General features: G+C 41.7%; 1 protein-coding gene across 1 annotated transcript in view; it reads left to right on the top strand.

The window, feature by feature from the left end:
- The window catches only part of ADCY2 (adenylate cyclase 2), a 1242889-nt gene that overhangs the window by 960976 nt on the left and 257581 nt on the right, over positions 1-24332 (top strand). Inside the window, exon 17 of the mRNA XM_075212755.1 lies at positions 3881-4000. Coding sequence (XP_075068856.1) covers positions 3881-4000 — 120 coding nt within the window. The remainder of the gene's footprint in view (positions 1-3880; positions 4001-24332) is intronic.

Raw genomic sequence — 24332 nt, 5'->3', positions numbered from 1 at the left:
TAATGACTCTTGTGGGTGCCACTGACTGATATTAGTGCAACTAAACAGGGAGGGGCGGAGTCTAAAGCACCCCCGGTGTTCACCAGGGACCCCCGCAAGGAGGTAAGGACTGGGCTGCGTGAGGTGCGCAGGTTGCGGTTCTTCTAGTTAGTTATCAGTGCAGCGGGTGGAAAACAGGAATGGTCGTGTAGTTCAGGTCAGATACCAAACGAAAAAATCCCAGTGCACAGAAATCCTGATACCACAAACTAGTTGTTAATACGAATAATCTCATTTATTAAAATCAACAAAAAATGGTCCACTAATAGGTATAACAATACTCATAAGCACGGTGGCTAAGTGGTTAGCACTTCTGCCTCACAGCGCTGGGGTCATGAGTTCAATTCCCGACCATGGCCTTATCTATGTGGAGTTTGTATGTTCTCCCAGTGTTTGCGTGGGTTTCCTCCGGGTGCTCCGCTTTCCTCCCACAATCCAAAAACATACTTGTAGGTTAATTGGCTGCTATCAAAATTGGCCCTAGTCTCTCTCTGTCTGTGTGTGTGCGTGTGTGTGTGTGCGTGTAAGTTAGGGAATTTAGACTGTAAGCTCCAATGGGACAGGGACTGCTGTGAATGAGTTCTCTGTACAGCGCTGCGGAATCAGTGGCGCTATATAAATAAATGGCGATGATGATGATTGTCCCCATGATGTGCATCCAGTGTAGAAGATGGACAAGCTTCCTTATTAGTGTTTGTAGTGATCTAAAGTAGAATATAGAGACTTATATTGTGAGACTGTAAAAACAATTATCTTAACGATAATCAATACGAATGAGCACACACACCTAATCATAGGGTTGGCGGTGAAACCTACCCCCTTGTATTCGTGCTGCTGCTGCCAAGAGGCATTCACATAGATGACTAATGAAAAAAGGCAAGATGTCAAAGTACGTCACTTACAATGCAGTCTAAAGTACTAGCTACTGGTAGTGGATACAATACCTAGTAATGAAGCAATAATCCAGAGGAACATCCACTATAGCCAAACACTGCCAATATGTTGCGCTGCTTCGGAGTATCATGGTCAGTACTATATTTTGGGATCCAGTCTGAACTCTGTGAGTATTATGTGCAGACAGTTCCGTTGCTAGTGTGGCTGCCTCCCTGGTCACATGACCACAAATCCAATATGTCATGTGACACAGCAAAAAAACCTCCCAATTGCTGTGGCCACAGCGTGAAATATAAAAAAATCACTCAGTGAAATCCAATATGATGTCAGCAATATCCACCAACGTGTTTCATCCTATAGTAAGGACTTTCTCAAGGAAATGGGGTGTGTTCAATGCTGGTCCCTTTTATATTGTGACCCTCAAAACCTAAGGTAGTGTATAGAAAGGAGATAGGTGGTGAGTGCGTTTGCACTGTACAACAAATACCAAACGATAGTGCCATACACAAGGAAAATACAAAGGGTTGGTCAGAGGCAAGCCAGAATTCAGGATCCAGATAGCAGACAGAACCAAATCGCAGGACAAGAGAGTGGTCAGGAACAAGCCAGGAGTAAGGACCAAAGTAGCAAACAACAGGAACTAGGGAACTGGAGACAGGAACACTGGAACTGGTGAAACCAATACGTTGGTGGAGGAAGGAGGGGTCTTAAATACATGCATGTGGCCCCTGATTGGGAGGACATGATTCCAGCAGTCAGATGCACCTGACCGCCGACATATGATGGAAGGAAACGCGCTCAGCGTCAATCCGGAAGTATGTCCCATTGCTAGGCAACAGGATGCAGCTCGGCACAGGAGACAGGTGTCCGTCCCCGGCACATATGAAAAGTGCAGGGACGGTGCCTGACACTTTATTTAGAAACCTTTGTATTTTTAAAACACTTTAAGGGATTTTCAGAGCAGGACAGGAAGGATAGGAAGTTAATACAGTAACAACAAATATAATTAACTAAGCCACCAAACTAAAGCATCACAGTAGAGGCGGCATAAAATCACTTGTATGTGATTATAATTCTTCACTTGAAAAGGTCTGGGAAGGGGATATATGGATATTTTGTATGTCCCCTGTCACTAACAATTGGTAGACAGCACACAGTGCTCTAATTGGTTAAGAGCACCATGCATTGTCAATAAAGGTTAATTCTGTGCTCTCCAGGTGCAACAGAAGGACAGGGATAAGTGGGAGATGTGTGTAGTAGTACAGTTCACCAGATAACAAATCACCTTCTGTTGACATATGATTGGAGAATTGTAAGCTGTGTTACTATTGTCTAGCAAGCTCCACATGGGTAGCAATTGCATCTCATTATTGCGGCATCAGAATTGACTCTCTGCACATCAGTGTTTGATACATTTGGTCACTCTGTCTAGCATTTGGATTTGAGAACTGGTTTAATTGCATTACTGTTGAACACCAACCCAGAGACTTGCATCACATCCTTATGCCAATTTATTCTGCACCCACCTTGTTCAGTATAATCTGTTAACATCACCATTGCGCCCTCCCTCTGTTGTACCTATTATATCCATTTTCGGCCTTACCAGCCAGAGTTTTGAAGGAAGGCTGCCTCCTCACGTGGAAGAGGTGTACTTGTGGGTTTGAATCTACCACTTCATATATACAATACTGCATTGAGCGCCAGTGTTTACATCTTGTTATCTACATTTATAAATATATATTTATAAGATAAGCACATTTAGAACAAATAATGAATATCCATGGTACACATTTCTTTCTTAGCCATTCTATTTACAAGAAACATGGCATTAAAGGTTTATGCTTTCTCATAGTAGACATTGAATCCAATATACTGTATTGCTATTAATACAAACAATTCTAGAGAATAACAGTTGCAAAATTGTGCTTCTCTCTCTGTATTTTGCATTGTTTGCCATTATCTTTCAGGAAAAATGCAAATTAGCTGCTACGGGGGGGGGAGGGGGGGGGGCGACCATCATTTGGCTGTGTAATTTTGACATAATCAAGAGTTTGAAATCCCAAGGTGCAAGTTGTAAATGTTCTATGTGTTTTTTTGTATATAACAGTGTGACTGGTAAGTTGTATATGCAGTGCGTCATGAACCACAATAGGCCAAGAATAAACATAAAAACTTAGCATATATCGGCGCTCTTTAATTCAATTTGTTCCACAGTAGGGCTATTGAAAAGAAGGAAGACATTTTAGAGTGTAAATTACTCTCCGGGATACCATGGTAACTGATACAAGGATGTCTGCTGGAGGTTATGTACATACTGAATACCAGTCTTTCAGTGAAGAGCTTACTTTGTAGGTAAACTGTATAATCATAACAAAATAATCATACTATGTGTCTAAACATCGCTTATACAAACTATGTAAATAATGCAAATGATAGAAAAAAATAAATCAATAAAATGAAATAAGTATAAAACAAAACGAAATATGTAGAAGTAAATAGATAAATAACAAATAAATGGGTGACTGAGACAATGATTTTTGATTGGCACAATGTTATAGCTCTCTTTGGAATATTTTGCATGCTGGAGCTGCACGGTCTGTGGCAACAATACTAGAACAAACTGGTAGACCTGCGTCCTCTTACTTTTCATAATACTCATGAGTAATTGATACTAGTCCTCTCACACAACTTCATGCAAATAAGTAAAACAATAACATGTAACATTAAACATAAATATGATCAATGTCTGTTTAATGTGTCAGGGACAATTCTGCTTCCATATGCTCTTATCTGACCTGATACAATTTAAATACATATTGTTTACAATGTGTAAAAAAAGCCTTTTATGTTAAGATTGTTTCAGACCTTTATGTTAGTAAAATGTCATACATGTAAGAAGGTGATAACTAGATAAAACCTAACTAACAAAAGTCTCACTTTGTTACAGTTTTTCTTGGATAATACTTTAATTTCTATAAATTCAATATCCAACTGGTCAAATTCAAGTTCATCTGAGTCTACAGAAGAAAAACAATGGCTTGTGCAAAATAACTTTTTCTTTTTACCAGTAAGTGCAAATTTGATTTATCTGTTTTTCTTTTATTTAGGAGTACTGCTAATATTATATATTTTAAAAGCCAGTTTGCATAGTCAACATACTGTACATTCATATTTACAGTTAATACTAAAGGAAATGTAAAAGAAAATAGAAAAATGCATTTTAACTTACAATACATATTTATTCACCAAAAAAATAAATATCTGTTAATAATTTGGAAAGTGTTGACTGCTGTTCCTGCAACTTTTATTAATAAAACTACAATGTATTTTAAAGCACTTTACAATAGAATTACACATGAAGGGACACGTGGTGGACATCAACGGTCTTTTATTTCATTGGCTTTCATTTATAAAGAACCAACATATTATTTAACGCTGTACTTTGAGGAGATCCTAATAGAAGCAAATTACCTACAATGACATGAAACAGAAGGTAAAGACCTGACCAAATGAACTTACAATTTAGGAGGTGTGGTGAACAATTGATACATAAGGGAGCAGAATAAAAATTGTATCTGGTGGTGGGGAAAGTGCATGTGATTACTGTAAAGAGTAATTTCAGCCTCCAATATCAATGAATATTGGTGGCTGTTTTAACCTGGCATTTCTGTGTATCTACTCTATCTAATGTGTTATGGTTGCAAGCAGAAGAGTCAGATGATGGCGGAGGCATAAAAAAAGACTAGGCCATTGTAGAAATCTTAAAACAGTCAGCTGCTGGGACCATAACTCTCCTTTATCATTTACATTAATCAAATCTCCTTCCTGTTCTGGTTTTGGGTAAGACTTTTGCTTGTGTGCTGCATTAACACTCTCGTTATTATCCTCCAGCTCGATATGGCTATGTGCCTTGTATTTTTTTTTGCTCACTGTTGTACACAAAGCAATGACACTTGTGTCCCAAGTAATTTTGTTAAGAGATTATTTCCACATGTTCTTTTCTCTATTATTTTGCTTGCTTTTTTTCTTACTGATTTCATGCCAATAAAGGCAGGAAATGAGCATCAGTGCAGGCATTCTTTTATACAGACCCTGCACTGAGCTCTGATTCCCAAGCAATGCCAGTTAATCAAATACAAAGGAAATAATGGGATCTATTTCAAACATTTCCATGCGTACCAAAAGTCATTTCTGTGTAGGGATGTGCACCGGCCACTTTTCGTGTTTTGGGTTTTGGGTTCTGATTATCTTCAGGTTTTGGGTTCTAATGGGTTTTGCCAAAACACCCCCCTCAAGGTTTTGGGTTTTGATTTTTTTTTAAAAAGCATAAAAACTGCTAAAATCCAGATTTTTGGGGTTTTTTTTTTTTTTTTTTTTTCACTCCAACGCTATTATTAACCTCAATAACATTCATTTCCACTCATTTCCAGTCTATTCTGAATACCTCACACCTCACAATATTGTTTTTAGGTCAAAAGGTTGCACCGAGGTAGCTGGATGTCTAAGCTAAGCGACACAAGTGGGCGGCACAAACACTTGGCCCATCTAGGAGTGGCACTGCAGTGGCAGACAGGATGGCAGTTTGAAAAGCTAGGCCCCAAAGAGCACATAATGCCAAAAAAAGAGGTGCAAGATGGAATTGTCCTTGGGCCCTCACACCTACCCTTATGTTGCGGAAAAAGGACATGCACACTTTAACAAACCAATCATTTCAGCGACAGGGCCTACCAAACTACTGTGGCAGAAATGATTGGTTTGTTTGGGCCCCCACAAACAAAAAAGCTATTCATCTCTCCCTGTACAAAGTAAACTGGCTCTACTGAGGCAAGATGTCGTCCTCATCCTCATCCTCTGATACCTCGCCACCTTCAGTGTGTACTTCCTCATCCTCACACATTATCAATTCATCCACGCTGGACTCCACAATCACAGGTCCCTCTGTAGTCTCTGGAGACCATTGCTGGTCTTCATTGAAGAATTGATAATTCATTTTGATAAACATCTTCTCAACATTTTGCGGAAGCAACCTCCTTCGCTGCTCACTGACCAGGTTCCCCGCTGCACTAAAAACTTTTTCGGAGTACACACTGGAGGGGGGACAACTCAGGTAAAATAGACACAGTTTGTACAGGGGCTTCCAAACTGCCTTTTTTTCCTGCCAGTACAAGTAAGGACTGTCTGACATGTCTACTTGGATGATGTCAGCAAAGTAATCCTCCACCATTTTTTCAATGGTGACAGAATCCAATGCAGCGACAGTAGACATGTCAGCATTCGTTGGCAATCCTTCAGTCCGGACCAGATGTTCTCTGCATCCCCGCCAGCAGGTCATTTAGGAAATCTCAGCTGTTTCCTCGCAGCCACAGGTGTGGGAGAAAATGAAGGAGGAGCTGTTGCCATGTCACGGTCCTCTTCAGACAATCTCCTGATCAGCAGGTCTTTGCACCGCTGTAGACTTGTGTCCGCCGGAAACAGAGACACAACATACGCTTTAAACCGAGGATCGAGCACGGTGGCCAGAATGTATTCCTCTGACTTTAAAAGACTGACCACCCTCGGATCCTGGCAAAGCGTACGAAGGGCTTCATCCACAAGAGCTACCTGCTTTGTGGAATCGCAATGGTTTACCAGTTCCTCCCTCACTTTATCCAGCTGCTTCTGCAACAGCCTGATCAGGGGAATGACCTGACTCAAGCTGGCAGTGTCGGAACTGACTTCTCGTGTGGCAAGTTCAAACGGCTGGAGAACCTTGCACAACACGGAAATCAGTCTCCACTGGGCTTGACTCAGGCGCATCACCACTCCTTTGCCTATGTCGTAGGTGGCTGCGTAGGCTTGAATGGCCTTTTGCTGCTCCTCCATCCTCTGCAGCATATAGAGGGTGGAGTTCCAGCGCGTCACAACCTCTTGTTTGAGGTGATGGCAAGGCAGGTTCAGGCGTTTTTGATGCTGCTCCAGTCTTTGGTAGGCAGTGGCAGAATGCCGAAAGCGTCCCGCAATTTTGCGGGCCACCGCAAGCATATCCTGCACACCCCTATCACTTTTCAGATAATGCTGCACCACCAAATTTTTTGTGTGGGCAAAACATGGCACGTGCTGGAAATTGCCCATATGTAATGCCCGCACAATGTTACTGGCGTTGTCCGACACCACAAATCCCCAGGAGAGTGTAAGTGGGGTAAGCCACTGCGAGATTATTTCCCTCAGTTTCTCTAAGAGGTTGTCAGCGTTGTGCCTCTTACTGAAACCGGTGATACACAACGTTGCCTGCCTTGGAATGAGCAGGCGTTTCGGAGATGCTGCTACTGATGCTGCTGCTGCTGTTGCTGCGGATCTACCCAGTGGGCTGTCACAGTCATATAGTCCTTAGTTTGCCCTGAACCACTTGTCCACATGTCCGTGGTTAAGTGGACAGTGGGTACAACCGCATTTTTCAGAGCACTGAAGACACTTTTTCGTTCTTCTCTGTACATCCCGGGTATCGCCTGCCTAGTGAAGTGGAATCTAGACGGGATTTGGTACCGGGGACGAAATACCTCCATCAACTGTCTAAATCCCACTCCACTGATGGCGGACACCGGACGCACGTCTAACACTAACATAGCTGTCAAGCCCGCAGTTATCCGCTTTGCAATAGGATGACTGCTGTCGTACTTCGTGCTCATGTCAAACGACTGTTGTACATTCAATTCCTTTGTGAAAGACGTAGCCGTCTTGCGACTTCCCCTCTGGGAAGATGACCGACTAACAGCAGCAACAGCAGCAGCGGCAGTAGTAGGCGTAGCGCTACATAATCCTCCGGAAGAATTCCGGATTGAAGAGGACTCAGTCATGCCGGTGATGTGGCCTGCAGGACTATCTCCGATCCAGATTGAGGAGGAAATTGACGAGGAGGGTGTTGCTGGTGTGGATACAACGGGACCAAGTGATTTAGGGGTCCCTGGACTGCTGACGGTCCTAGCCACTGTTCCTGAACTAAACACTGAATTATGAAGGATCTTCAGGTGATGTAGAAGGGAGGATGTCCCTAGGTGGCCAAGATCCTTACCCCTGCTTATTGCAGCTTTACATAAGCTACATATGGCAATACAATTGTTATCCGGATTGGGATAGAAATAATTCCAGACCGAAGAGGTGGATTTTTTGGTCTTCTGCCCAGGCATGACGATGGGCCTTTTTCGTCCCATGGACAACAACTGTTTCCCCCCCTGGTGCCTCATTTAAGATAACCACATCAGCATCCTCCTCATCAAGTTCCTCAGCGCCAGCTACATCAATATCCTCCTCCCGGTGTACAACATTGACACCATCATTATCTAAATCTGTAACTGCACTGTGGGTGATCCTTCCAGCATATGCAGAGGGCGTGCTGCAAATGGTGGAAGGAGCCACCTCTTCCCGTACAGTGATGGGAAGGTCAGGCTTCGCAACCAACAACACCCTTGGACTCGCCTTGGGGATTTGTGATGCCATCTCTTTAGAAGGCAGAGTTGTTTGCTGTGTTGTTGATGACAGCTTAACTCTCTTAAATTTTTTAGAGGGGGGGTAAGAGGAGGGCTTTGATCGTTGTGTGAAGCTGAACCACTAGTCATGAACACGGGCCAGGGCCTAAGCCGTTCCTTGCCACTCCGTGTCATAAATGGCATATTGGCAAGTTTACGTTTCTCAGATGATTTTAATTTCTTTTTTTTTGATCATTTTAGTGACCTTTGGCTTTTTGGATTTTACATGCCCTCTAATATGAAATTGGGCATCGGCTTTGGCAGACGACGTTGATGGCATTTCATTGTCTATGTCATGACTAGTGGTAGCAGCTTCAGCATTAGGAAGAAGTGGTTCTTGATCTTTCCCTACTTTATCCTTCAAATTTTTGTTCTCCATTATATGCAGCACAAGAGAGCATACCACTAAACCACACACACTCTGCAAAGCCTTTAAAAATGATATGCGGCACAGGAGAGTACCACTGGACTGGAGTTATATTGCAGTACCAATGGACTTATACTGCAGGATCAGTGAACGTAGTTATTATTTTCCAGTACCAATGGACTTATACTGCAGGATCAGTGAACGTAGTTATTATATTGCAGTACCAATGGACTTATACTGCAGGATCAGTGAACGTAGTTATTATATTGCAGTACCAATGGACTTATATTGCAGGATCAATGAACGTAGTTATTATATTGCAGTACCAATGGACTTATACTGCAGGATCAGTGAACGTAGTTATTATATTGCAGTACCAATGGATTTATACTGCAGGATCAGTGAACTTCTATAGCAGTACCACTGTACTGGACACAGGACAGCACCACTGGAATAATGGCAGCACCACGACTGGACTGAGCAGGACAGAGCACAGGACACCACCACTGGACTGAGCAGGACAGAGCACAGGACACCACCACTGGACTGACCAGGACAGAACCACAGGAATGAGCAGGACAGAGGATACCACTAACACACCCTCCCTCTTCCCTGATCAATGCCCGAGTGAAGATGGCGGCGGCCAGCGGGGAATATAAAGAATCCGAATCTCGCGAGATCCGACGGCGGGATTATGACGAAATGCCTCGTTTTGAGTTTTGTGATCGGCGGGAATACCCGAACAGTGCTCGGATCGGGCTCGGATCCGCACTGTTCGGGGGTGTTCGGATTTAGAAAATCCGAGCCCGCTCATCCTTATTTCTGTGTACTGATTTTATACCAGGTTTGTATTGGTTTTGTTAGCATTCAGTCCTGCTTTAAAGTTAGCTTCCACGTGTGTTTTATAATCTTGTTAGTGTTCACGTGTGTCAATGTGCACTTATGTTCTGGGGCAACCAGGTACCCATTTCTTCTATGGGAGTAAGAAGTCCTTTAAATGAAGACTAGTTAGGTCTTAGGCGTAATAACAGACAAAACATGCGATGTAGTCTTGTTCAGACACTGGCAGCTCTACAACAACCAGGAACTTTTAAACAGAGTTACACTTATAAAAGTTTATACAACTCATTCTATAAGACACACGAGCCTTAAGTTAATTTCCCAAAATGTTTTTCAGGTTGCTACAAAACTTTTTAACGTTTTCAGTGATGCAAGGTGAAGCTATGGTTCACTGAAACGGAATAATAGAGTACAATTAAAATTAGTATCTCCATTTGGGACATCATAGGGACATCATAGTTATTGACTTTTGGTTTTGATCTCCACAATTTAGCCCTCATGTCAATCGGATCAGATGTATTATTTCAGTATATTTTTGTTGCAGTGATTTAGTTTTAAAAGGTTGCTAAACCCTATACATAAATATATTATGTAATTACTCTGTGGGATAGTAGATTTTCAGGAAAATATTTATATTTCTGAAATGCTTATATGGTTGGCTATCCAGCACCAGATTACCTGGAAAAGTCTATGTAATTGGCAATTTAACTTTGACCGAAGTAGATATAATGTTAACTTGCTGCTTAAACTGTAAACTTGCCTTAGATTATGATTCTGAGGAGCCAATGCAGAATGTTAATTCCTGAGGAGAAATTCTGCCTATACCATGGAGAACACAGTCACTGACTCCGGAATTGTCCAGAATAAACCAGGGACCTTCATTTCTTATATAGGGCCAAGGTACTATCTTCTATTTGGTAGTGGAAGGTTTGTATGAGAGATGTTTTTCTTGGTTGATTGATTTTCAATTTTAATCCAAATTTTCAAAAAAGAACATAATTTCTAAAAATAAAAGGTGCACAAGGACTCTTTGGAACTGTAATTCTTTTTGGTTTCTTTCATGTTGGACAATTTGTATTTGGTATCATAGCAATACACCTTTATAAAATGCACACTAGTGTGATTTAAGTTTTCTGTACATATTGAACATAATATTATTAATGAACAGCAGGGTTCTCCCTGGACTTATGACATCAAAATGTTAAGCAAGAACAACTTCAGTTAAAGTGAGGTATGAATAGGATCTCATGAAAGGTCTAAGCAGAGTATAAACAGACACTTATTCACCGATATTGACCAAGATTTAACTTGAATAAAATGTGAACAAACAATTTAACCCGCTGGTATAGATTCAAATTCTCCTTAGCTAAGACAAAAAGGATTATGTATAATTTCATAAGCATACTTAAAGAAAATGTTGCACATAGACAGTCAGATCCATTAGCATATGGACAAACACCGCAGCAGATTGTTCATCTGGTATTTAGAAATAATTGCAAGTACTTATCCTTCCCAGTCCAGCAAAGAACTTATCCGAGAGATGGTATAACCCTGGGGTTAAATAAGGTCAAAGCTCCAGATCCAATTGATATAAAATCTTTGTCAGCTCGTTAACCTGACGTGTTTCTCCGTTTAGCATAATGGTTTCATCAGAGGTAATTAAAAAAAAAGACTAAAAGAGGTGCTGTTTATATGACGAGCTAGCAGTCACATGATCCCGCTCGACCAATCAGTGTATGATTCATATTGTTCATTGTCTCCCAAGTGTATTGTAAATAAAATACGTACCTCATCATAGCAATAGAGGTAAACAAACCAAAACGACCGGCCAAAAAGATAATAGAAATTTTATAAAATAATAAGTTAAATATTGGAAAATAAATATTTATTTGCCAATATTTAATTCACTTGTATGAATTAAATTGAATTATTTAATTCATCCAAGTTAAATCTTGGTCAATATCGGTGAATAAGTGTCTGTTCATACTCTGCTTAGACCTTTCATGAGATCTAATTGCTCCAAGATTCCGTTGATAATATTGATGGCTGATTGATGCATATATATCTCTTTGCTTTTAATTGTTTTAATAGTAATTATTAAATGTGTTGCCACGATAGCGCTCTCTATTTTTTTGTTTTATTGTTCTATACCATACCCAGATATCTGTTTGGGAGAGCTGCAGGTCGGGCATATGTGCTGTTTCTGATTTTTAGCGCCTGATTTATTTTTGTGCTTTTTATAGGTATGAATAGGAAGCTGAACTTAGGAATTCCTGCTTTTTGTGCAAAGAGAATTGAGGGCTCAATTAATTTGCATTAAAATTTTGAAAAATGTAATGTCCACTTCAGACACAAATAGCCTGGAACACTTTAAAATAAACAACACAAATATGGGGCGCGCCGACAGATCTGCAGCCGAGCACGTAGAAAGAGACTCCACAAAATCCCTAATGAGCTAAATGTAAAAATAAAACAGAATACGTACATCAAGCGCTAAATCTGTAGCACAGCTGACATGGGAAGGTTTTCATGTATTTGTACACACTGGAATTATGTGACTGATGGAAAGTTCTTCAATCTGACAACAACTCACAGAACATAGGAAAGAAAAATAGACCACTTATAGTGTAGTATGTCCAACACTACTTGTCTTTATAATTGTACTGTGATCCCACACCAATGAAGAAAAAATTACTCCTTCCACCGTGATAATAGCGCAACAAAGATGAACTCCACTTGTGTTCTGTCCCTAAGGACCTGTGCTTACAGTGTGAAGGAGATTATCCTTCTGGTTTTCAGATCCTTGCTGGAATATGTTCTCCAAATCCCATAAGAAAAAAACGGAAAAGGGAATCTAGTGCATTACCTTTAATTTAAAATACATACTAAATCCAATAAAACCAAATGCTTAAAGACAATAAAATTGTATACAATCGGACTCGTACCGGACAAAAAAGAAGACAGGAAGTGAACACGATGTTGGTGCACTCCTCGAAAAGAATGTCCCCTCTTTCGATTGCACAACGCTTCTGAAAGCCGGTGAATTGAATAACTCCCAGCGCGTTTTGACTCTTCTTTTCTGAGTCTTTCTCAAGCGGGGCCGCTGAAAGGATTCTCTGCGCCCTAGGCAAAGCTTCAACCAATCGCCCTCCTCCAATATCCACTACCTCAAACACTTGGCTTTTGTAAAAACATATAATAACTCGAACCTCCTCCTGGTTGGCAGGTAAGTCTGCAGTCCAGATGTGTCGATGTCTGATGCAGAACGCTGTCCCAGGGGCAAACACTGGATATCTAGAGGTGGGTTTCCAAATGTTAGATTTAAAAAAAAATATATAACATCTTACAATAAGCTGGCAAGTGCCGCACCATTCTCCCCACACATTACTCCAATACCACCCCCCAGAGGCCCAGATGAGGAGACAGAGGGACAGAGACTGGCACAGAAAGAGGAAGGGGAGAAACTGGCACAGGCAGGAGAAGGGGAGACAGATGGGGTACAGACAGTAGAAGGAGAGGCTGGCACACACAGAGGAGGGGGTGTTGCAGACAGGGTAACGGCAGAGAAACTGGCACAGATGGGGAAGTGCAGTGAAGCTGGCACAGATGGGGAAAGGGCAGAGTGGGTGGCGCAGATGAGGAAAGAGCAGAGAGACTGGCAAAGTCAGGGGAAGGGTAGAAAGGCAAGGGGAAGGGCGGAAAGAATGAATGGAAATTACAGGACAGAGGGTAAGAAGGACTAAACATACTGAAAAGCCTGATACTCCATTGTTTACCAAGACATACTTACTTTCAGTCCCAGGCTGCCAGCATCATGTGCAGGTGCAAGGAAGAGAGGTGCTCCAGCAGAGGAGAAATGCAAATGAGGGTCAGAGTGAGGTGCCCAGCAAATCATGTGGTGCTGGATGACCCCTGTTCCCCCTTCAGATTAAATACAGGGATATGCCGAGAGAGTCTGTTTACCCCCTCCCCACAGTGCCTGTCACACGCGCATCTGCTGCCGCTCCTGCAATAGTTTCAGCTCACATTATTCACACACACACTATGTTGCAGCAGCTGCAAAGCTGCCCCTGCTCCGTGGCACCTCCCGAATCCATCGCTGATTGAACGGCTACACTGAGATCAGAGGGGTCATGAGCGGCAAGTTTACAGGCCAATCACAGGTCACCAATACCCTGACAGTACGAGCTACAGCCAATCACAGTGAGAACTGCCGGACACACCTGACCGTGTATTATTCATCCTCCAGGTGAAGTGCGCCTGAATAATGATGCCGGCGCGGAACCCGACAAAGCAGTGCCGGCATCTGTGTAACTTAATATTTTTTAAAATGTTATTTTATGCTTGTGCCATCATTGGTTAGGGGGCGGGAGGCGCCCTCAAAGGTCCGGCGCCCTAGGTAGCTGCCTAACTCTGCCTAATGGTAGCACCGGGCCTGTTCTCAAGGCTAACTTCCGTATGAAATTTAACGTTATTTATAGTCCTTTTCCGTCCACATTAACCATTAAAATCGCTCACTGTCATCAAACTGAGGCTTGGTAGATACGGCGCCTTCTGCTCCGAAGGAGCACTTCCTTAATTGCTTGGAAAAATATTATCTCATCGCTCCGTCAACCAAAATGGAGACTGATAGCAAATAACAATGCATAAAAAATTCTTTGTACCACGAAAATAACATGGATGTTACAAACAGATGAAAATTATTGAACAAAAAATTACATATTACATCCATACAATAAAACATGACTTTCATGGTCCCATCATCCTACTGGATTCAGATTCTTATTTCAAAATTCTTACAATGTGCCTCAAAAAAAGGGACATATATCAATGAGGTTTCTAGTGTTAACACATAACAAAAATTCAAATTCATTTAAAAAAAAAATCTAAATAATTTACAAACAGGACCACATCCCAAAACAGATGTGAAATAACAAACTGACACTTTTGATCTAACATTACATGTGCATGTTGACCTAAAATTTCCAATATTGGTCATTTTATAGTGATTAAACACATATCACATGAAAAATTTACATAAGGAAGAATTGCACAAAAATTATGACAGGTGCAATCCTTCCACTCACATTAGACCATAAATGAATTACATGAACCACTGCATTCAGCCCTTGGGGATAAGAGTTCAAAGTGTGAAAATCCATTTAATCTCATACTTACCAACTTGACAAAGTTGGTTTCCGGGAGAGGTGGGCGTGATGGGGGTGGGGCCCCAAAATGTGCGTCATTTTGGACCCGCCCCCGTGACGTAATGATGCAAACGCGTCATGTGACAGCGGGGGCGGGGTTCAGACGCCGCGATTCACCGGGAATCGCTGCATTTGGGAGCTAATTCTGCCCACTTCACTAGGAAGTGGGCAATTCCTAGTGAAGTGGGCAGATCCAGGATATTGCCACACTCGCCCGGGAGTCCGGGAGACTCTCGCAAAATGCAGGAGTCTCCCGGACATTCCGGGAGAGTTGGCAAGTATGTTTAATCTCTATTCTTGATATGCAAAGCTGAGCAGATAAAACAATTTTGGGGTATTCATAAAGTGGAAACGAGATGGAAAAATAGTGATAATATTGGCCCTTTGTCAAAGACATATTGCACTATAAGTGGTCTTTTCTTCTTTCCTATGTTCTGTGAGTTGTTGTCAGATTGAAGAACCTTCTGTCAGTCACATAATTCTAATGTGTAGAAATACATGAAAACCTTTCCATGTTAGCTGAGCTACAGATTTAGAGCTTGATGTACTATTCTGTTTTATTTTTACAAGTTTGGAATACTTTGGCAGCAAAAGAATATTCATGGTCAATTTTGTTTAAGGGGGCACTTCAATGTTCTCAAACACAAATGCAAATAATTCACATGGCAAAATAATTTGTTTTGCGAGATTTAATTCACATTTTTCACTTATTTTTTTCATGCATTCATTCTCAAAATATTCCCTACTCACAACCACAAGCCCTATTGTTTGCTAAAACGCCTACATACCAAACAAGTTTTTTCATATGCAAAAGTATAGATGTATGCAAAATGTAAAATTAAGTGTTCACCAGTGATAACAATATTGTACATATAGGGCCTGAGGCATTAAGGAGAGTAAGGCAAAAAAGGAGTAAATTTAGTTTATTTTTTTGCACGTAAAGAAAAAAATAACTTTTTTTCATGTAGCACACAAATACTTAATAACTTTATTGTTTACACTGAAATTTAAAGTTAATCTAGGACATGCCCTACCCCAACATTTTAAATTTACCTCCCCCTCCAATGCAACATGGTTATGCCGAGGTGCAAAGTTACTCCTTCTTTTTGCTTTGCTCTCCATAATGATTCAGGCCTGTAGCATGAAGCAAAAATAAGCTCAATTGCTGGACTAATAATCAGAAATAGCACGGTTGTAAAAACATACTATACACTTTTTGTGACTGATTTGGAATGCTTTTTCCAATATATGAGGGCAATCATATGCAAATCAACTACAGCAAGAAAATAAATCTTATTAGCACTATTCTAATGAATTATGCATTTGTGCTAGGTAAATCTTTCGAAATGCTTGCCCTGTTCTCTCTTTGTTGTCTTTCTCCCTCTTTTGTGTCCATACTTATTCAATGATAAATGAATCTGAGCCTTTCAATTAATGAAGTCTTCTTTTTTTCTTGCTTTTTATTTTTCTGCTAGCAAGCTACTTTACACAGCTAATTGATTCCAAGATATTCTGCTTCTAGCTTCTTAATTTCACATGTACACAGAAAGAGGAAAAATACAGAAGGACTGCCAAAAAAATATAAAAAAAATTAAAAGTGTAAATTTTGCACTGACAAAGTGAAAGTGCTAGTTAAAAAATCACATGCAATAAATTAAAAATATCCCCTATCGCCTTGCATATTCAACTTAGAAATTTACCTCAATTACTTTGTATAAAACACACTAAACAATTGGCATGACATGTTAAGCCTACCAACATTTTAAATGTATGTCCTTATTTGTTTACTTATAACTCTTTATTTTGAAAAGACAGTCAAGCAAAGGAAAACAGACAGCAAAAACAGTGAGGCTGAGGTGTGCACAGCAGAGAACCACAGTCTGTCCAGGTCTAGGAAAAGTGGCAGAATCACAGTAAAATAGTTGACATGACGCAAAATCACAGTACAATAGTTGACATTATTTAATAGCATATTTGCCTACTCTCCCGGAATTTCTGGGAAGCTCCCGGAAGAGTACTGTTGCGAGCCGCAGCGGTGCCCAGCCGCCGCAACTCACTCACCTGCGTCCCGGCCGTCGCTATGACGACTGGGACGTCACTTCTGGCCAGGAGCCGGCTGTTGCCAGGGCAACGGTCGGACGCCTTCTGTCTGGCGCCGCGTCCCGGCGGTGAGGCTGTGTCGGGCGCATGCACATTACCAGCCTGTGGGCTAATTAATTCATTAAAGTATTTATTCAAGGGGCTGTGTATTCTCAGAGCCAGGCTCTGATTGGCTGCTCACAGTATTTAAGGCAATGAGGCCTGCTGCCTCATTGCCAGTTATAGCTTCTGTACTCCAGTCTGCTGACCTGCTTGTTCCCGTTCCTGTCCTCTGAAACCGCTAATGATTTCCCATGTATGACCCTTGGCTTTGAATTGGACTTCGCTTGTGCATCCTGTGACCCTGATCTCTGGCCTGTTTACTGTTTCTGCTATCTGCTTGTGACCCCTGACCTCAGCTTGTTTTCCGATACTGTTGTCTGCTGCCGGCCCTTGACCTCTGCGTGGACCTCACTCCCTTTGCCTGGGTTCTCCCCAGCCGATACACACTTCACTACCCTCTGTCAGTCTGCGGCCCAGTCTGTCCCCACCATCAGGGGCTCCAGTGAACATCTGATTGGCAGAGTAGATTCCGGGTTGTGTTGTGCCGGCTGGAGGGGTTCCTAACATTATAACCGGCCCACTGAGACGACATTGTGATGTATGGAAGCGGATCCACACCGTCTCCGGCACAAGCCTTAGCAGGCCATGTTGAGTCCTTGTACCAGATGATCCAGGGATTGGCTGAGCGATTGTCCGTTCAAGAGGAAGCCGAAAAAACTTCACAACCCGCTCCGAGTTCCACCTGTGAACCTAAGATGAACTTGCCGGATCGGTTCTCTGGAAATAGATCCCTGTTTCGGAATTTCAGGGAGAGCTGCAAACTTTATTTCCGGTTGCAGAGTATTACCACCAATTCCTGTTTTCAGCTCTCCAGTATTACAGAAGATTAACCTATTGCAGATTGTTACTAGCAGTCTCCACTACCTCGTGGTAAAGTCCTGCAGACTATTACATCCTGTATCCGTTACATTCAGTGCCTTGCTTCCCAGACCATCGCACCTTGTGTGTCATCTCCACTACTTCGTGGTAAAGTCCTGCAGACCATCACATCCTGTGTCCGTTACCTTCAGTGCCTTGCTCCGCAGACCATCGCACCTTGTTTGTCATCTCCACTACTCCGTGGTAAAGTCCTGCAGACCATCGCATTCTGCATCTGTTGTTTACTTGTATCATGAAACCTGTGCAACCGTTGTTTAATAAAAACCACTTAGTTCCCTACGCTCTCTCTGTGGTCTTATATTGGAAACCCTGACAGTATATTCTGGCCACAAAATCGAGCCTGCTGTTGCAAGTTTTCCACCCTTATATGAGGATTCCCAAGATACTGGTTTATTAACTCAGTAATCAACGTCCTAAGACCATGGCTACTTTTTCTTCCGAAATTTCCCTTTTCCAGATGCTCCAAGTGGACATTTTCCAACACCGCTCTCAAATTTCTCAAGTCTCTACTTTGCTAATTAAGGTGCTTAAACAACTTCCAGTTTCCATTCTAAGTTTTTCTTGCTTCAATACCAGGCAGAAAGTCATCACTTTGTCAGGAACCACGGCGGCCCGGGCACCGCCGCGACTCACTTCCTGCCCCGACGAGCGTCCCGGTCGTCATGGACACGGCTGGGACGTCATTTCCTGTTACTCGGGCCCGGCCGTTGTCAAGGCAATGGCCGAACGCCAAGTGTATGAAGCGATGCGCCCCGGCAAGTGCTGTAACCGGGCGCATGCACTAAATGTCTAGCCTGCGGGCTAATTGATCAAGTCCTGCTTATTGGTTGGCCCCACTCTGTCAATTATTACAGGGCTAAGCCCTGATTGGCCCATGTCAGTATATAAGGCAGGGAGGGCTTAGCCTCCCTGCCAGTTATAGCGTTATCCATTGGATTCTTATTATTGTTGCCGACCCTTGCCTGGATATCTGACTATGTTTGATTACCTGTGCCACTTGATCTTTTGCCTAGACTCTTAGGCTGCTGTTTTGCCTGTAACCTCTGACCTTGACTCGTTTATTGGATACGCTGTCTGCTGCCGGCCCTCGACCCTTGCCTGAATTTCACTTTGCTTTCCTGGGTTCTCCGCAGCCGGTACACATCTCACGACCCTCCGTTTGTCTGCAGCCAAGTCTGTCCCCACCACTAGGGGCAACAGTGAACACCAGACTTTCGGAGCAGACTCTGGGTTTTGTGGTACTGGCTGCTGGGGTTCCTAACAAACTTCAGTACTTCCTCCAGAGTCTGTACCTAGTAATATAGTGGAATCAAGATACCTTTGCCCAGAAATGGATTCTCCCAGGCAACAATGAAATCGATCTGTGCAAGCAGCACCTCTCAATAATGTCTCTACAAGTTTGCAATCAACAATGTAACAAACGCCAGGTTCTCCACGCTTTAACCTGTTCGAAGAAGCGTGATGGAGCAGAAGGACCAATAAACTATGTCTTTACTGCGCCGGTGATGTATATTTTTTACAAGACTGTCCACTCTGCAGACCATGACATTCTACAGAATTGTCTTTAGTTTACTCACCTTCTCATTCTGGATTTGTATGCACAGCGCCTCCCGTTTCTACTGTTCAGCCTGTGTTGCTCCCTAGGATGAGGTTTAATCTGTTAGTTTCAGCGCCTGTCCTGAGGTGCCAGTTTTAGCCGCCTGTCCTGAGGTGCCAGCTCCTGTCGCCTGTCCAGAGGTGCCAGCTCCTGTCGCCTGTCCAGAGGTGCCAGCTCCTGTCGCCTGTCTAGAGGTGCCAGCTCTTGTCGACTGTCCAGAGGTGCCAGTCTCTGCCTCCAGTTCCGAGGTGCCAAACTCTGTCTCCTGTTTCGAGTTGCCATCCAGTTCCAAGGTGCCAGACTCTGCCTCAAATTCCGAGGTGCCAGCCTCCTTCTCAAGTTCCGAGGTGCCAACCTCTGCCTCCAGCTCCGAGGTGCCGTCATCAATTTCCTGTTCCAAAATGCCATCTAGTTCCGAGGTGCCAACCTCTGCCTGAAGTTTAGAGTTGCCAGCCTCTGCCTCCAGCTCCAAGGTAGAGAAATGAAATCATTCGCACAGGGTTGGGATATTCTTCATTCCCACCTCATAAACAGTATTAGTGTGAGGGGGTGCTCTTCCCATAGATAAGTATAGAAGAAAAAACAGTAAAGAATAATGGGTTTACAAAGCACTCCAATCCAATTCAATCTAGATAATATAAAGTTTATTGGGGTTAATATCTTTATTAATTATATGATATTAAAAAAACTATCTCTGAAGTATATTGATATACCCTAGGTTTTTAAAAGTGAAATATAATAAAAAACAGAAAGAATGTGACCAGAGAGTAGAATAGTGTTTAAAATGTAAACCACAGAATATGTAGCCAGTAAGTGGAATCTAAGGATCAGTCAATGATCCCTATATAGATATTTATTAGTATATGATCCTATTGATATCCATTGTTAGCAGGGCCGTAACTAGGGCTGTGCGACAGGGCACAACGCTGAAGTGGGCGCAATTTAGGAATATTTTAGGTTCATTTGGTTAAAATTGAGGGCTAGGGGGGCGGCATTTGTATTTCTTGCCCCAGGCACTAGAATTCTAAGTTATGGCTCTGATTGTTAGTATAAGATACCAAATTCTCAAACAGCAGGCATGAATATATAAGGTAGTGACATTAGATAGTCAAATCATATCATCATTCGTATATGTATTTTTAAAGGCCACTACCTAAATAGTAATCAGTGTTTAGAGATAGAACAAGGCAAATACCCACAAATTCTATCCTCAGTATGTGTATATCAATATTAGATCTAAGGGATCCTAATTATAGCAGTCCCTAAAACAACCACTAGATCAGGGGTGTCCAACCTTTTAGCTTCCCTGGGCCACATTGGAAGACGACGAGTTGGTTTGGGCCACACATAAGATACACTAACAATAACGATAGCTGATCATCCAAAAAACCATAGAAAACATAGTTAACATATATATATATATATATATGAGAAAAAAGTGATATATATATATATATCACTTTTTTTTCAAATCCCCCTATACTTATCTTTCAATCGCCCTGTTCAAAAAATCCTCTCTAGTTATTATACTATAATCACTTTTTGTATTGTTTCGATGCAATATCAATAAAGTGCATTTAAGCCAGGCATTGTATATCAGGGTGCCCTGACCAGGCCTGCGGTACCTGACATATACATCACTGTGACCCCAAATTGTGACCTGTTTTGCTAATTACACCACTATGTTAGTTAAGGGATAACAACTTATAATGGGCCAAAGAGAATAATATATAATGCCCCATTAGTATTACAAGTAGAAGTATGTAGCAGGGAGATAAGGTCCATGATGCTCCAGGACCAGGTGACTTTTATTCACTGGTCAGTGTCCCTTGAAATAATAAAAAAAATTCCCCTTAACTTTTAATCGGCTTGTTCTCCTGTCCTCTTCTCTTCTTTTCTCCAATTCTGTGCTGCTGATTGTTCTTCTCGCGCGGGTGACTCCTCTGTGCTGCGCTCCGCAATGGATGTTGGGCGTGATGACATCACGCCCGACATTCACTGCGAGCACCGCACGGAGGAGGAGACAAGGGAGGAAGCCGGAGTACCAGCTGACGTGACCGCGTGACCGCAAGGTAAGTATTTTCTTTTCTTTTTTTTGCAGGATATTTTTTTCCATTAACAGTGCTGCCCCCTTGCCACAACCAAAACTTCTGGGCCACATTTACAGGCGTGCTGGGCTGCATGTGGCCCGCGGGCCATGGGTTGGACAACCCTGCACTAGATGGTTTCTAATGGTATTGATCTCAAATGAAAAGTTCCGTTGTAACTGTTTGTTCCAAAGTCTCTATGAGACATAATAGCAGGTAATAATAAAAGAACAAAATATTGCCATGAATATTTATCCTCCCGTCACTGGTCTATCTGCGGTGAATACAAAGTTAGTTGCTCATACAATATTCATGTGACTTATGACAATCATTTACTCTTTCCACAAATGATCTAATATTGACCATAACGCCGCAGTGCATGAAGAAAATATACATTTATTTCAGCCCCATAATGTATCTAGAGCGCTACTTTGCCAATGATCACATATATAAACGTATATGTTTGTAGAAAAGTACTCGCGGCACTGCCGCTAGCTGGCTACACTTCTGGGTTTGTGACGTCACACTTGACATCTACCCGACGTGCGTTTCACTTTTTTTTAGCTTTTTGTAAAAGGATTTCCTCCCTTGATGGGTTTTAATCTCCTTAATAATCTGGCAAATGTATGGATGACCATTTAATACCGATATATATGACTATTACCTTTGTATTATATTATAAAACAGTAAACAGCGTAACAATATTTTACACAAATTATAGATTTTGGTGCCATATATTACATTGATTGCCCGTAATATAAATATATAAGTCATTGTGCGTGTGTATTGACTAACTAATGTCTAAAGGTGTGTTTGTGTGAATGCATTGTGTATGTGCAGGGGGAGGGGGAGAAGACCACACAGGCACACTGCATTCATCTCACATATCTCTTTCAAAGTCCTACAGCCATTTTAACACATGGTATTTCAACCACATTATCTACTATCCACATTCCCTTCACACGAGTTTCTAGATGGCAGCCATATTACAGGCTTGCCAGATACTAGATTCATTTTCTCCACTGTCTGAAACTCAGCCTGCTCTGAACATATGGCACTTCACTCCACTGCAATATCAACCACACCAACATTTACAGCCATAAACCACACTATTTCAGAGATTCAGAGCTACAAACTACCCTTCAAACAAACAGTCTAACAAAGCAATCCAATCACTTACTATGCATCTAAATCCTCAGCAACATTAATTCTTAAAAAAATTAGCTACTTCCTTTGTGATGGTATTTTTTGATTCATGTGTTGAAATTAATTTCTCAAATCTGTTATGGACATCTATCGTTGAATCATTTCTTAATTGTTTATGGGTTATACCATCTTCCAATTGTCTCTGAATCTCCTTAACATATCTCTCTCGATCCATCCCCCCCTATTGGCAGGTTTTCTAATTATACTAAGATCCTTCCTAAGGGAGGTAATGGGCAATCTCTCTTTCTTAGTTAAATTAAATGTAACCTTATTCCTATTATTATCAAACCTCTTTTTAAAATCATCAACCACTAATTTAGAAAATGTATCCACATATGGACCTTTCATGTGAGTGGGGAAAAAGGTAGATTTCTTTTTAAACTTAGATGACACCGAATCCATATTGTTTAATATCTCAGTTGTATCAATCTCCTCCTCTCCTTTTTCTTTATGGAAGAATTTCTTTATTGTCAACTTTCTTATATATTTCTGTACATCTATGAATACTTCAAAAGGATCCGGCATGGAAGTAAGTGAAAATTTAAGGCCCTTCGAGAGTAATGATAATTCACTCTCATTTAGGACTCTAGTATTTAAATTAAATATATTGATTTCTCCCTCACCATCAGTACTTTTTTCATTGGTCACCTCTTTAGAGGCTTATATCTTTCTCCTCTCTTTCTTCTTTAAAACTTTTCTTATCTTATTGCCTCCCTTTTTGCCTCTTAAACGTTTTTTATTTTTCCTTTCCCTGCACAAAGAGGCCTTAGTGGTGGTAGATGTTAATAACAGTTTGGATAGTTGTTCCTTCTCCAATTCTTCCTGTACTTTCTCCTGTTGAGAGCTCTCTTCCAATCTAAAAATGAGGGTCAGCTTTAGTTAGCAGGTCAAACCTATTATGTAAAGCAAAGAGTGATCCACCGTTCTCATAATTGGAGTTCCGCAATATATAGCTCCTACCTTCACGATCTTTCCTAGATCTATATCGATCATTATATAGTGGATGGTAAGACCTTTCTTTCCTATTATATTGGGGTACATAAGGACTCCTATCATTTGGAGATAAATTGGTTTCAATTTTCTCATAGCCTTCCTTTATCCTATTCTTTATTGTTACGAGCCGCGGCGGTACTCCGCATCCTGGCGTAAGGTAGCAGCCGAGCGCGTACATTAGTTTCAATGCACTGTTATATTTTTGGAGGTTGTAGGGACATCCTCCAACTCCAGGGGGAGCTCTCGCATGATTCCTTTTGTCATTCATACATGTTCCTGGTAGTGATATGACCTATGCTAGTTCCAGCTAGTAACTAATCAGCAGCCTCCTGAGGCTGATTATCAGCCCTGTCCTCCTCCTTTCTGATTTGACCATCATAGTATTTAAGGCAGTGAGGACTGGGCCTCACTGCCAGTTATAGTTCCTGCTTTGCTGCATACTAGCCTGCTGTATCCCTTGCTCTCTGTTATCCATTGGATTCTGATTATTGTCACCGACCCTTGCCTGGATATCTGACT

Source organism: Mixophyes fleayi, chromosome 5 (assembly GCF_038048845.1).
Source record: "Mixophyes fleayi isolate aMixFle1 chromosome 5, aMixFle1.hap1, whole genome shotgun sequence".
Taxonomy (NCBI): Eukaryota; Metazoa; Chordata; class Amphibia; order Anura; family Limnodynastidae; genus Mixophyes; species Mixophyes fleayi.
This window is presented reverse-complemented; position numbering and strand designations above follow the sequence as displayed.